General features: G+C 42.2%; 2 protein-coding genes across 2 annotated transcripts; both read left to right on the top strand.

The window, feature by feature from the left end:
• Window positions 1–1586: 1586 nt before the first annotated feature.
• fundc1 (FUN14 domain containing 1) lies at window positions 1587–4266 on the top strand. The gene is made up of 5 exons (XM_076110113.1): window positions 1587–1683; window positions 1942–2095; window positions 2877–2952; window positions 3045–3173; window positions 3292–4266. Exons 1-5 carry the CDS (start codon window positions 1665–1667, stop codon window positions 3367–3369), a joined length of 456 nt encoding a protein of 151 aa, XP_075966228.1. The 5' UTR covers window positions 1587–1664; the 3' UTR covers window positions 3370–4266.
• A 754-nt stretch (window positions 4267–5020) lies between these two features.
• efhc2 (EF-hand domain (C-terminal) containing 2) lies at window positions 5021–14987 on the top strand. The gene is made up of 15 exons (XM_076104391.1): window positions 5021–5062; window positions 6519–6707; window positions 6965–7115; window positions 7298–7521; window positions 7653–7904; window positions 8769–8873; window positions 9028–9166; window positions 10073–10241; window positions 10342–10472; window positions 10945–11141; window positions 11345–11478; window positions 11881–12075; window positions 13059–13151; window positions 13432–13531; window positions 14803–14987. Exons 1-15 carry the CDS (start codon window positions 5021–5023, stop codon window positions 14929–14931), a joined length of 2250 nt encoding a protein of 749 aa, XP_075960506.1. The 3' UTR covers window positions 14932–14987.

The raw sequence follows: 14987 nt of genomic DNA, 5'->3' as shown, positions 1-14987 counted from the left end.
TAGCCACTTGTTAGCAACAACCTTTTTTAAGACACTTAAATTCACGAGAGGGGTATGGATATGGATTGACTTTGATGTCATTTGATTATGTTGTTGTTGGGATGGAAAATGTCGTATGCAGGACAGATTTTGAAGCCCTCCGAAGCAAATTTGTGTCTTGTGATATTGGGCTATACAAAGCGGTCTGCTGACGTATTTTATATCATAGAACAAAACTTTAAAATCTCTATAGCTTGTTTCAAATTATATTATTTACTTATTTATTATCTAATATGCCACTAATCTAATCAGAGACAGTAGAGCATCTTTACTATCGCCTCACAGTTCATCTCTAATAATCAGGGGTAGAGAATTGAAGATGAAATTTGGAATTGCTCATTGGAAAAATGCAATGTTGTTGATTGTTAAAGACCCCAAGGGAGGACGGTGTCATTTGGTTAGCATTAAAAATTGATCATATTAAAGGCTGGTATTCTGCTTCAGAAAAATTCTTGTTGTATTTGTTTAAATTCTCATTACATCCCCACCGCAATGGCTGCTCTTACATAAAACAGATATCTGGTTTCTGTGGCCTTTGCTGGACTGTAATAAGCCTGAAAGTAATACTCATTACTTTCAGCATGAATGTAATGATGCTATCTTAACAGCTGTGAGTAATAACACTAGCCATGTCTGTTGTTCACGTTCATAATCATCATTTTGGCTTTGGAGGGAGGCCTGAAGAGACGGGCTGTCAGTGTTGCTGACTTGGATTTAGCCGCTGTTGGAGCTCGTGCTGCTTGCTTCTTCATTGGGAAAGAGTTGGCAACACTGGGCTGGGTTTTTTGGGTCAGATAATTAAAAAATATATAGTGTCCTCTTGCGAGATTACCAACCCTAGCTTTAAATTGAAATAGGAGGTCCCACCCCAAGGAAGGACAGCAAGAGGAAGGCCTCAAAATATAGAAAAGCGTAAAGGGTTGGTTGAACTAAACCATTAACAAATCTCAATATCGTTGATCTTTTTCTCTCTTCTCTGGAACCCATTATTAAAATTCTGATTAAAATGCTTCAACAGCGACACCTGCCGGCAACAAAGTGGTGGTGGGAGGCAGACGAGGACGGTCCTCTTCTGGGACCGGATCCCATCAGTTTGCTGACACACACACGAGGTTCATTCCCACCCACAGCCTGCAGTGATTGTTTGTCAGAAATATTGTAGGCAAGTGGTTTAAGGTTTTCCTTTGAGGAAGTAGAGATAAGCAGCCAATTAGTGTAGTAGCAATAATTGTATGTACACAGCACTTGGAAAGTTCTTTTCATATTCAAAGATTTACAGAATAAAAGAATAAAATCAGAAACCAGTGTACTTAAACTGGAGCACGAGTGCACATATATCAAGCAGCAGTGAAAAAAATAAACACATCAAACATAATGTTCATTTTTTAAATTATTTCTGTGACTTCTTGGGTCTTGTATATGAGCCTTACAGCTTAAATTAAACATTTCTGTGACTTCTGGTGTGCTCTATGTGAGCCTTACAGATTAAATCTAACATTTCTGTGACCCCCCCCCCCCCCCCCGTTGTCATCTCGTCTTCCCTCCAGACGAGGCGCACTTCATCTGTGGAGAGAAGGTACCTCCTCCACCGGATAGCATCCGAGGACACAGTATCGCACTCCAAAATGGCGAACCGCGACAAGGGTAAGCAGGCCTGTAAACTAAGTAGATCTTCATCCAGACAGTGACACCGTCCATTCTGAGCAGTGGGATAATCGAAGCAGCTCTTTTAAACTTCCATTTAACAATTTGGGTATCTTTATTTAACGATTCCCTCCCGCTGACTACCCTTTACCAGTGCGTGACCAGTGTGATGCTAACTTGTTGTCAGGCCTCAGAAGTTCCCTTTGTTGCTAATGTATGCTTCTGTCTGTTTTATATTTTATATGTTTCCCTTGCAAGAGCTGGAAGAGGAGATTTACGAGAAGGTCGTGGACCTGACGGAATACGCCAAACGTCAGCGATGGTGGAACCGCCTCTTCGGGAAAAACTCCGGCCCCTTAGCGGAGAAGTACTCCGTGGCCACACAGTTAGCCATCGGGGGAGTGAGTGGATGGTAAATATTCTCCTTTAGAAATGCATTGTGTTGCCTTCAGGTGCTCCTCATTTCCTCTCGTTCTTGGGTTTTCTATGCACTAATATACACGTTGCAAAAGAATCATTCGGACTGACTCGGACATAACCAAGTGCTAAATATGATGTATTACGCATGGTCCCTGGAGCCTTGGATTATTTTCAGATGTATCTTTCCCCCATCTGGTCCCTCCTCTCTCTCCCCTGTTCTCCCTTCTGTCTGAATGGAGAGGTCTGCCTTGTGCTGCAGGAATATACAGTCCACACTCATTACTACTGAAACTCAGAAAGATAAATCCCCCTTGTGTCCATCCTTTCTACCCTTAAATGATATAATTGTGCACTTGGTGTGCATCATACTTAACAATGTGTCTGGTAGACTTTTAAGTGTTGGGCCATTCACTGTCATGCAAACTTTACAGTTTTCGAGATAAGATAAAACTTCATTCATCCAGAGGGAAATTGCTGTGCAGCATTTGCAATGCAAAGTGGGAAGAGTGCAAATTTATAGCGCGCACACATACACCAGTCTAAGTTAACAATAAGGTGCCAATCCAAAATAAGTACAATATTTAATATGCCAAAAATAGTCAACAGTATAGATCATAAAAAATATAAACTTAGGTGGGGTTGCATATAGATATGTATACAGTATTCGTACGACGATGTGGTTAATACAGAATGCTCATGATTTATTTAAAGACTGTTGAAGTCATTCATTATGTTAGATTACCCATCATGCTCTCTGTCTCGATTCATTTCAGGTGTGCAGGGTATCTCTTCCAGAAGGTCGGAAAAGTTGCTGCTATATCTGTAGGAGGAGGTCTTCTGCTGTTGCAGGTATTCTTGCGACACTATAAAGACATAAGGAAATCACTGTGGTGAAATCTGCCTCTCGTCTATGTTTAATTTTGCCGTGACTCCTTCTCCAGATAGCTAACAACAGTGGCTACATCCAGGTGGACTGGAAGAGAGTGGAGAAGGATGTCAACAAAGCTAAGAAGCAGATAAAGAAGGGCACCAATCAAGCCGGCCCAGAGATCAACACATTTGTCGAGAAGGTAGGACCTTTAGTGTGTTTAGTTTTGATTGTCACATTACACATCACATTTGATTGACTTTTTTGTTTCCTGTCAGTATTTACGTTATATACTGAGACACGTTTTCTGTCCTCTTCAGTCCACAGTGTTTGTGAAGAAAAACATTGTTGTCACAAGTGGTTTCATTGGAGGATTCCTGCTCGGCCTGGTGTCTTAGGGTCTGCCAAAGAACAACAGTCTGTATTCCTTCAAATGTTGTGAGAAGCTATAGGGAAACATTATAAACCATTGCTGGAGGGTGTTGAAAGTGTTTCGACAGCAAAGCAACCTATTTAAGATTAGCTTGTAGCTCTGTGTTTCTACACAAGCTGCACTTCCTTTTGTCTACTTTAATACTGTACACGTGACGAGCACCGTCGATTTATAATGTGGGACTTCTGGGATAGAATTCTGGAAAAGTAACGCTCACCGAAAGGTTGTAATGAGGTGCTGATCACTGGAAGTAAAGTAGGGAAAACGTGTCGCGCACTTTGCCTCCATATGCATTTCTATTTCATTCAGATGATGTTTCAGCAGTCAGGCCTGCTTCAAGATCCACGATGGTTGACCCGATCCTTTGGAGAGACCAGAAAGATCCTCTTAAAATACTCCACCTTCCAGGCCAAATAAAGATGCATATCATGCTAAATTATTTTTAAGAGAAGTGTAAATCGGCTATCGGAATGTTTCTATTTATTTATGAAAGAAGAAGAGTATCGTTATCGCTGCCTTGTTGCGCACAATGAAGCCAAGCATAATGCAGCTAAGAGCAAGTAGCTTTAAATTCCCCCTCACACGGCAGGTGGTGTCCACAGGATTCCATCAGTGCCCGTGTTCTATTTTTCAATTCCAGACATTGACCTCAATTATCTTGCTGATGGATAAGCGATTGTTATGCCTTTTTTGAGATATGCCACATGTTTGATGGGTTATGTCTGCCTCCCCTGCATCTTTTTTATTTTTATTTTTTTTTAATGTATTTTGTGTAGCAATACATTGATGCTTTAAGTACCAAAGGCTATGGTTTGTCTACACTGTAAGTTTGATGAAGAAATAAAAATAACAATCAGTTGAATTTTGTCTCGTGTATTTTATGACAATGTATTTTCCCTCTTAACCTTGAGTCTTTGGAGTAATCGCATGTCAAGTGTTTATTATCTGAGTTTTTCTTACAGTGTACCACAGATGTATGTGCCCATAATTAACGAGTAAGTGAAAGTATGCATGCCTCTTTAGTTTACAGCAATGGAGGAAATAGTATTCAGCTTTTACTTAAGTAAATATAGCAATATTAAAGTGTGAACAAACTAAGTAAGAGCCCTGTATTCAAGTAAAAGTACACAAATAGTATCATTACTCTTAATGCAGAATAGCCCATTTCAGAATTGTGTACATTGCTTTAAAGTTGCAGCTGGTGAGGGTGACTTTAATAACCTCATATACTCCTGAGTAGCTTAACCTGTAATGATATAATTATTTGTTGGTTTATATTTTGAATTTATAATCTGTATCCGCAAATTAACTAATTTACAATAACTGCAGTTAAAAAGTACAATATTTGCCTGTAAAATGTAGTCGAGTAGAGGTACAAAATGAAAACACGTCTCAAAATTGTATTTGTTACAGCACTAGTACATTTAGTACACATCTAGTATTTTCTTCTTTTGTGCACGTGTTGATATTTTACAAGTCCCGCCCCCATTCTGAACGTCGCTAGGAGACGTCCCCAAACAAAAAGGTTTCCATGGTAAACAATAACAGCCCGTTGAATGTCCGCAGCTGCTCCGACGCATAAAGAAGTGAATCGACCCGTTTTAAGTGTTACAGCCATGGCGTTACCTTTTCTACCCGGGAATTCTCCCAACAAACAGGTACGTGTACTGCGTTCAGTGGCGCGATAGTTCACCCACGTGTTGTGACTTCAGCTGAGGTCTGCTTTACTGCATTCCTTCAGTTAGCTAGAAGTTAGCTACAATGTCAGCTAGCCAACGTTGCGGATAGGAAGCAGGCCAATTGTGCATTCAGCAGTTTAATTTTCTATTTCTTACTATTTATGACATCAATGTTTCTCAAATTGGTGTTTTTATTTATAAGATTCTTTCAGGTGAAGGGAATATACCTGATCACTTCTAAACCTAAAGTCAGTTCACAGGTTCACTCTTACTCAACTCCTCAATCTTCACATCTTCATCCTCCTAAATTACAGTAAAGGACAATTTTCAATAAGATTTAGTGGAACCAAATTGTGGAATTACTTTTCCCACCTAACAAAAAAATGTTCCTCTATAAAATGTTTCAAAAGGTGCCAAAAAGAAAATCTAATTGCTGTTTTGTAATTACTTTTTTATGTATTATTGTTCACGTCTTCCTTGTTTTAGCTGTTATATTATATTTATAGTTGTTTCACTCATAGGGACTTGTAGCATTACTGCTTATTATCATATTTCATATCTTGTAAAACGTCTTGTCAATATATTTTTCGTAGTCATATCTTATGCATATTCATTTTATGTTCTCTTCCTGCACTGGGATATTAATTTATCTCTGTTATGTTTGTTTATTTTTATTTTATTCTTTGAATTGTGCAAAATAAATAAATAAACTAAACTAAACCATCTGCCTTAATGTATGGTTGTGTAGCGGATAATGTAGCGGTGGGTATGTAACTGATTCAACAAAAATAATGTTAGATATGAGTTGAAGTCACAAACGTCCCCGTTACATAAAGAGGTTTCTTCACCTTGTGTAAACTGTTAAGTAGCGAGTATTGTAACGTTACTTAAGTACAATTTTGACATGGCGTTACTTGTAATGTTACTTCACTTGAGTATTTCCCTTTATGCTACTTTATATTTCTACTCCACTTCAGTTCAGAGGGAAACTTTCTACTCTACTGCATTTGTTTGACAGTTATAGTTGACGTTACTTGTTGCTTTCCACATTGAAGAACCAGTAAACCCATAAATATGTAGTAATCAGAGACTTGGCTGTAGTGGAGTTGAGCATTCTCAAGCACTTCAAAGTCTTGAACTTGACAATAATGTACCGCTACTGAATGTAATATCAGAAGTGTAATTTCCAGGTTATGTTCCTAGTATTATGCAAATACACTTTATTGTAGGCAACACTTAGCTCTACATAAATGCCTGCGTTGTGTGCACTTGACCTGTTCATAGGTTAGTTAATTATAAATGCATCAAGTCATTAGTTGATGTAATGATTGTATACTATAGTAAGCCCATATTACAGTACGTTTTTCATAGAAAGCGATCATTCCTTTAAGGTTGACAGCTGAGTAGAGACACTTTTCTCTTTTCTGTACGACAGCTGGGGAAGCAGAGATTCCACAAATCCCAACAGTTTGAGTACTCCAATGGATTACCTATGCTGGTGGGATTCGAGAAGCCAGGCATTGGAGGAGAGCTGTTGGTTGGCCAGAGGATTAAACCAAAGTATTCTGTCTACCCCAAAGGACAGGGCAGGGATATACCGTCATGGGTAGCCTTCGACAAACAGGTGAATTGATCAGTTTTAAACAACTTCAGCAGTGGCTTTAAAAGTGAATATGTTGCAAACAGCACAGCTAATGTTCTCTTAGTACAACACTTCTATTGGATTATAGTATTGATGAGTTTAGTTTGAAGCACCAATGCTTCACTTGAATTCACATTTGCATATTTCTGTTACATCGTTAAAGAAATCTTGAAAAATCAATGACTTAAGAGTTATAATTTGATGAATCTCTCTCACAAAATGCCCTTTCGCTCCTCCAGGTTCTGTGTTTTGAAGCATTCTTCCAGGAAGCTGTGCCTGAGGCACAACATGAGACGTACAGGATCAGGAAGTGTAAGATCTACTTCCACCTGGAAGATGATACCGTTCAGGTGGTGGAGCCAGAGTACAAGAACAGTGGCATCCCTCAAGGTGTGTGTGATATCACAGGAAAGGTCTAGTCAATGTAGCTCAAATGAAAATGTTTGATTTTATGCATTCAAGACTCCAATTGGCCAAATGAGCCATTACACAAGTCAAACAAGCCAATGCACGTCACTGTGTAATTTAATACCTGTCCCTTACCATTGCTGTGTCGTTGTTCCCTGTGGTAGGAATACTTATTCGTCGCCAACGTGTCCCGCTGCCTCCCCCAAATGATGACCAGTTCTACCACATTTACCATTTCAACATCAACCAACAGATGGTGCTGTACTCACGCACATTCACCATGACCAACTGTGACTCTTTTACGAGGAACTTTCTCACAAAACTTGGGGTGCGCCTAAATAACCCCGCCACTGTACCTGATGACCCTTACAGCAGACACCGGGAAGAGGTAGGAATCAGGTTTTTTATTGTCTTTAGAGGATGAAGAGATTTATAAAAATAGCAATGATAGAATCCAGTATTGCATAGAGGGGAGTTACTTATGTATTGATTATTTTTACCACATGGTCCCTCGTCCAGATTGAGAAAAATATGAAGCCACTTCGGCCGTACGAGAGGCGTGACACACTGAAGCAGTTCCTGGAGCACGACCACAAAGTCCTGCGCTTCAACTGCTTGTGGGACGAAACAGAGAATATGCTCGGGGACCCGCGGGAGCTCATTCTGCACTACTACCTGGGTGATGACACCGTAGAGATCCTGGAGATCATTCCCTCAAACTCTGGGAGGGATACTGTGCCCAAGTTCCTACGCCGCGGCAAACTACCCAAGGTGAGGCACCACGATATAAGTTCATCAGGTGTGTCGAAGTCTCTGGGCCGTGGGAGAGTAGACGAGGACTACATTTGTTGTCAGAGGAATAAAGAAAATACACAGATCCTACAGCATAACGGAAATTGCTGAATTTTCTATAATATAGAGAGAAACATGCTTGACAGGAAACGTCAGAGAAATTGATGAATTCTCAAGGGTGGTAAGGAACATTTAGGGAATACATGAATGTAGCAGAATGTGTTTCACAGCTTGTCTCGCGCATTTAGTGTGCTCATTTTCCATGTCCATTTGCACGTTTTACATGTAGATAGTTATTCCAAAGCGAAAGGCTTGCAGTGACTCTCTTTCTGGTTGGGTGGCTTCTTTTCATCTTCCTCCCACCACCCCTCCCTTCACCCAGGCCTCATTCAGTCTGACAGGACGGCTGCAGCATCCAGTCTCCCTCAAGCATTTTGGCTTTCTCCTCCAGTTACTGACTGAAGCCTAATTCAACTTGAAAGACAGCCAGGCCTCAATCGTGTGTGTGTCGTCCGTGTGTGTGTGTGTGTGTGTGTGTGTGTGTCTGTGAGTGTTTTCAGTCCAGTAATTTTGTTTGTTCTGATGCCTTTTATTAAATGTCAGCCCTAAAGGTTGACCAGAATCCTCCATCCAATGGGATTCCACCACATCCTTAAAGACAGATCCCTTCTTTACTCTTTCTCTTAATTCTATTAGACTGCCCCCCCCCCCCCCCCTTCGTTCTCTCTCTCTCTTGGTCTCTCTATCTCTCTCCTCAGAGAGTGTGCATGAAGATCTTGTACTGTACAGTGTGTTTTGTGTAACAACAGTTTCTGCATGTGGTTGTTTGTTATTTCTCTGTAGCATTCGGTCCAAATGAGGCAGCCTGGACAGATCACGGACCGCACAGTGCTCAATGTGATCGCCCCCACGAGTCAGGAGCAACGCTACATACTGGACAACCTCAAAGTATGTCCTGAATGAATGGACATTACTTTATGGATTTATGAATCCATAAAGTAATATGAGTAATGTCTCATTTGTGGTCGTTCTGTCATCTCATTCTCCCCTTCATCCTTTCTCTCTCTCTCTCTCTCTCTTTTTTTTTCTCCCCCCCCTGCAGACTGGAGCTGTCCATGATGAGTTTTATGAGGACTGTGATCTGACTTTGGGTGGAGAAGTGAATGTATGGGGCAGGAGAGTGATCCTCACTGACTGTGACAACTTCACCAAAGACTACTACCGCTCCAAATACGGCATAGGTAACCAATAGAAGTGTTTGTTTGCTGTAGTGCTTCAAACGTGTGACCTGTTTCTTCAGGTGAAATAGGCATCTTTAAAACACTAGTTTAAAGGGTCTTTGATGTTTCATAGACTAAATTATTAATCAAATAGGATAGATTGATTTAGAGTAACGGGTTTTGTCTGTGCAACAAGAACCTGATCTTTTGTAACAAACTGAATAACATGTACATTTACACTCGTCATACATTTGAAAGGATTTAATCTTCAGTTATTGGTTGCTCATGCCTGCAGTACATTCATCTGAACACTCAGGGGCAGTAAGAGCAAGCACCAGCAAGAGCTATCACCTTCCTACAATATTGATTCCTGAGACTGATGGCAGACTCTTGTTCAGAGGATGAAGTATTTGTATCTGTATACTCACTACGACTGAAATGTTACGCGGCAGCCCCATATAATGTTGTGTTTCTTTCGGTCACTTCTTGGTCGAAGGATAATGTAAGAGCCAACTACAGCGTAAAGCACCACTGTCCGCCTGTCATCAGATACTCTGGCCCTCCAGCACTGGTATTTCTCCATGCCTCCACAGTTAAAGGCACTGGGGACCACAAGAGGCACAGCGCTCCCCAGCAGGAGAAACCCAAGCTGGTCCTGGATGTGTCTGCCACCTTGGGCAGGTTTTGGGGCTTGCTGCATTAGTCACGGTAGTAAACCAGGCAGAGCCCCCAGTGACAGGCCACTGTGATGGAGGGTCCTGTCTGACTCTGAGAAGTCAGAGTTCAGCTCAGGGTTACAGTCAGACCCAGGCTGCTGTGCTCCTGCATGGATGGATTACCCGCTGCCCTCTGATCATTTCAGCTCTCCTCCTGCGTTCCTTTCTTCTTTTAAGTGTTTTGTCTTTTATTTCCCCTTCCTCCGTTCAGAGGACTTCACCCCAGTGGTGTACAAAGTTCCCCCAGCCCCTAAGCCCCCAAGGCATGTGCCCCCCTACAACGGCTTTGGCTCGGAGGAGGACTCGCTAAGCTTCTGCCAGAGCCTGCTGCCCAAGCCCCCACAGAAAGATTTCCACAAGTTTATGGAGAGGTCGGATGAGTTGTAGTCACAGTCACAATCAAATTACTTACTGAAATGTTTGTGTCTCTGTGTGTGTTAGTGGCAGTCCTCAACTCTGCTGTGTATATGCCCCCCCCAGTTGCAGTGTGCTGAATTTCTGTGCCAAGATGGTCACCACCGATCCCTTTGACAGAGACAGGATGTTCACCATCTCCTTCTTTCTCTGCGATGACTCCATCTGTATGTTTGAAACACCACAGAAGAACTCAGGTGAAAAAGTTTGGCCCAACGCTGCACCACACCTGCTCCTCGGACTTGACATACAAATCTATAACTCTCGTGGTAAACATTCGGTTTTTCAGACTCAGTTTCCAGTTCCAAACTCTTTTGAAAACAGATGAAATCGATGACGTTTATTTCAAAGACCCATTTTTTCAGGGATGGAGATATTCCCATCATTGTAAATCAGTATTTGACAGTATTTTCTTTCAATGTAAGATGAGTATGTCATGGGTTCAAGGATGAGATATCCAACCCCTGACATGATGTAACACGATGCAACAGTATACGTCTTGATTCAATTTAGATTTGAATTCAATTTTAAAAGTATAAAACCAACATGAAAAAAAAGGCCAATGCATTCAAACTGCGGACCAAGCACCAAGTGAAAAGAGTCATTGAAATTGATAAAATGAGTAATGTTTCAACATCTTCCTTCCCTCTCTCACACATCATGCCCCAGGTATGCTTACTGGTAAGTTCCTGCAGCGTGGTCGTGTAAAAAAGCCCGGCCAGGAGCTGTTTAAGAGCGAGATGTCTGAGTACTTTAAAGCTCAGGATCTGTACGTTGGCGCTACCCTCAGCTTCAGCGGTATGCACTTCCAGGTTCTGGATGCGGATGAATACACCCTCAACTACATGGAGCAACATGCTGAGGAGGTAAGGAGGGAACTGCAGCGGGGATATTGCTTTCCTGTGGTTTTCTAAGGTTTATGTGGGGTTTTGTATCAAAGGTTTTGGGTATTATAAACACTGGTGGTCTTTGGAGCAGGTTGCCAGAGCTAACATGATTACACGGCCCTCGTTCCTTGGTGTTACGTAATGCTATACCCCATTGCATGTTTGTGTGTAAATGTCTAAAGTTCCCCAAAGCCAACGTGGGAAACGTCCTCAGCAAACTACGATCCCTTCCGGAGGAGAAACAGAGCGAGATCAGGAAGTTTCTGACTCTCAGTGACCCCAGCAACACTGGCTTCATTTCCTATGAGTCGTTCAGGTACAGTAATACAGCCAATATGTGCAGCACACCCCACGTTGCAATGATCTAGTAATATGAGTCTACTTGGATGGAGCCATGACTCAAATTTAAGTCCACCTGTACATATTTAAGATCTGATCATGAAGTTTAATTCCTCTTAACATTATAATGTTAACGATCGTGTGTTTAACCAGGAAGAACAAATCGAACAGGTGGCGGGAAGCTTAGATAGTGTTATACTTGCTGAGATACAAAATGCATGTGATTACGATAAAGATCAAAGGATGTCAATATTACGAGAGGAAGTGACAAAAGGAAGCAATTCTATACATTCTTGGTTTAAAGTTAGGACTGTGAGATGTGGTTACGTCCTATCAGATTGTGTATGTTAATATATTTATAAGCCTGTATGTGCCACAGGGGCCTGCTAACAGGCCTGGACTGCGGACTGTCGGAGCACGAGGTGCTGGTGCTGGGCCGAAGTTTCTCAGAGCGCGAGCAGCCTGAGGCCGACGTGGGCCTGATGCTGGCTGTGGCCCAGGACTTCCTCAAGAAGAAGCCCTTTGAAGAGTTCCCTGACTTGGACAAAGCCTTCACAAGCCGCGACCTACAAAAGTAGGCGGTCGCACACACACACACACACACACACACAGATCTTAGTTTAAGACAAAATACTGTAGCAGAAACACACACACACACACACACACACACGCAGCGTCACAACAAGACATCAATCGTGCAGTCAGTGGCCCCATATCTCAGGGCAACGATTAGTTCCAGTAGTGTGAGAGTGGAGCATTGGAACCAGATGGACCCTGAAGACCTGTATGGCACGTAGCTCTGCAGATCAGAGGACACACACATACTCGGTCTCTCGCTGTCTTTGTGCCTTCCTTCTTTATTCGTGCACAGCATCACATGTTTAACGCCTGTACGCTCCATGGATCCGGCCATCCATACGTAGTAGACCTTTAACTTGGATGAGGTCAGCGGAAATGGATGGTGCCACACAGTGCCACAAGGTTAAGCTGACTTGTATGTTCATGTGGCTGCGTTGACACTCTGAGTTGGTGCCAAATTGTTCATCAGCATTGCTGTAATGAAGATGGCATGACAAGAATGGGCCTGTGGGCCGCCTGGCATCACTGTGGAAAACTCTGGTCTTAGAGGACAAGCAACTTCTGTTTCTCTCACACACACACACACACACACACACACACACACACACACACACAAACACACTGTTTTCATACAAATTCAGTTTGAACATTTTTTCTCCAAATTTCTATATAAAAATGATAGCTTTTTAAAAACCCAACAAAGGCCCACTCATGTGCTGCTGATGACATATTTGCTTATGTGAGATTCAAGCCTCAGCTCGTGTATTTTCCTGGAGCTTCATTAAAAAAAAAAACCACTACAAGTGGCCAGACATTGACTGTATATATAGATGGACAACGTTTCTCCATCTTCACTGTGCAAAAGTAAAGCCACGTCATCCTTTATATACAGTCTATGGTCCAAACCCCCAGTTTTGCTTTCGCTTCCTTTTTCGATACGTTTGATGCCGATGTCTCTCCTTTTCTTTGTGTCTCCAGGACCGGTCGTCTCTCCACCAAGGAGACGAGGACCATCTGTAAGGGCTTCCACCTTCCCCTGCCTGAGAAGCTGCTCGGAGGTCTGCTCAGCAAGTAAGAGCCCACCAATCACAGCAGAGTTCAGGGTAGAACTGTTCAAGGTTCCCCTGCATTTTCAGAGTGGTTTGAAATATGTCATTCATTGTAAAGTGAAGTCCAGTTCTTTGCCCAGAATTATTTCTTGGCTTGGTTGAAATATCTCCGAATCAGCATTTAGATGGAATACCACTAAAAGATGATGTATTGGAAGTAGAGCAAAATGGCTTCATTTAAATCAAGTGGAAGCTCTAAACAGTATGCACCTGTTTCACATCTGGATGCATGTCTGCTGTAGGTTTGCAGATGGGGACGAGATTGACTACCACGCCTTCCTGGCTGGCATTAACTGGATAGAGCACCTTGCTCCCACAGTAATGCCCGAAGACACGTTAAAGGTAAGAGAGGGGAGCGGCAGTACAACATGCAAAACAAAAGTAGCACAGAAGTGGGGAGAGAGAAAAACCTTTTAGATGAAAGTGAATCAGAAAAGCACAGTCGGTGCTTTCTCAGTGTGTGCGCACAGATTTTTTAATTGAAAATCAATCTAAATTTTGCCCCTATACCTGCGATGACTCAGTGGACAAGTGAGCCAAAAGCAGAATCAAGTGAGTTGGAAGGAATGTTCAAATGGACAGGAGGACAATTTATTGTGCACAGAAAAGGACTTGAGAGAGAAGGAGACACACACACACACACACACACACACACACACACACACACACACAGAGGTGGTCAAAAAGGAAGGAAGTAGCTCCTTTGTTCCTCTCTCTTGCATTTGTATCTTTCCTATGTAATGCTGATTTAGCATGCTTTGCCAAAGCCAAATCTAAGCAGAAACAGGTGAGCAGGAGAGATATACACCATGGCACGACAACAAAGGGAGGCCTGCCTGCACAGCATGGAAGTGGACTGAGTCTGTGTGTGTGTGTGTGTGTGTGTGTGTGTGTGTGTGTGTATACCGATGCAGTGCTTACTTCATTCTCCATTTTCCTCTGTCACGGTTTCCAGCTGCTCTTTGCCTTCCCGGATTCTCAGCCCAAACTAGTCTCTCAGTCTCTGCTCAATGACTTTGCCCTCCTTAAAAGGTTCTCAGGTACATTCTGTCTCTCAGTGAGGACACAACAGTAATGTCATGTTGATGGACCCAGATTGACTCGCTACTCTCTGGGTCTTTCTGGCCTTTGCTGCAAGCCATATGCTGTTTAGTATGGACAATTTTCATATTACCTCTATTATTTCCTTTCTTTCTATTCTTTACATTTCATAATCTTGGGACCAATATCTGGGCCTGCTCGAAAGAAATAGCTCAATTGCATTTGTTCTGTAATGTTAAAAAAAAACAAGTAATTTTGTTTCCTAGCGTATGAGGTTTAGTCAGTCTAATGGAGGTTTGGGCAAGCATTACCTTTTGAAACTTTAAGCAAAGCAGTGTTATTTACACAGCACGTTTGCTACACACAGACATCTTTTCAAGCTGTTTAAAGGACATAAAGCAGAGTAAGACAAATAAAGGAGATATCTATCACAGAGAAACAATAACAAAGGACAGCAACATTGTAAAAACAAAGTGGCGTATAAAATAATAAATGATTGGCAACGCTGAATAACAAAATATTTAAATGTAGTCAGACTTGTGCAGTGACTTGTGTATTCCTGTCGTCTCCAGTTTGATGTGAACGCCAGGTCTGGCGCCGCTTGGGCTACAGGGAAAAACGTCGACTATTCTTCCCTTCTGAGGGATGTATTCAGCTTTCCCTCCAACAGCGGCGACCCAACGGCCACCACCACAACATAGGCACAAGGTGGGAGGTGAAACGATTCTGCCTCTCGAACACACACACACTGCTTGTT

This window comes from Anarhichas minor, unplaced genomic scaffold, assembly GCF_050575085.1.
Source record: "Anarhichas minor isolate MPS153535 unplaced genomic scaffold, ASM5057508v1 ptg000004l, whole genome shotgun sequence".
NCBI classification, from domain to species: domain Eukaryota; kingdom Metazoa; phylum Chordata; class Actinopteri; order Perciformes; family Anarhichadidae; genus Anarhichas; species Anarhichas minor.
Note: the sequence above shows the minus strand (reverse complement) of the source record. Positions and strands in the feature narration are given on the sequence as shown.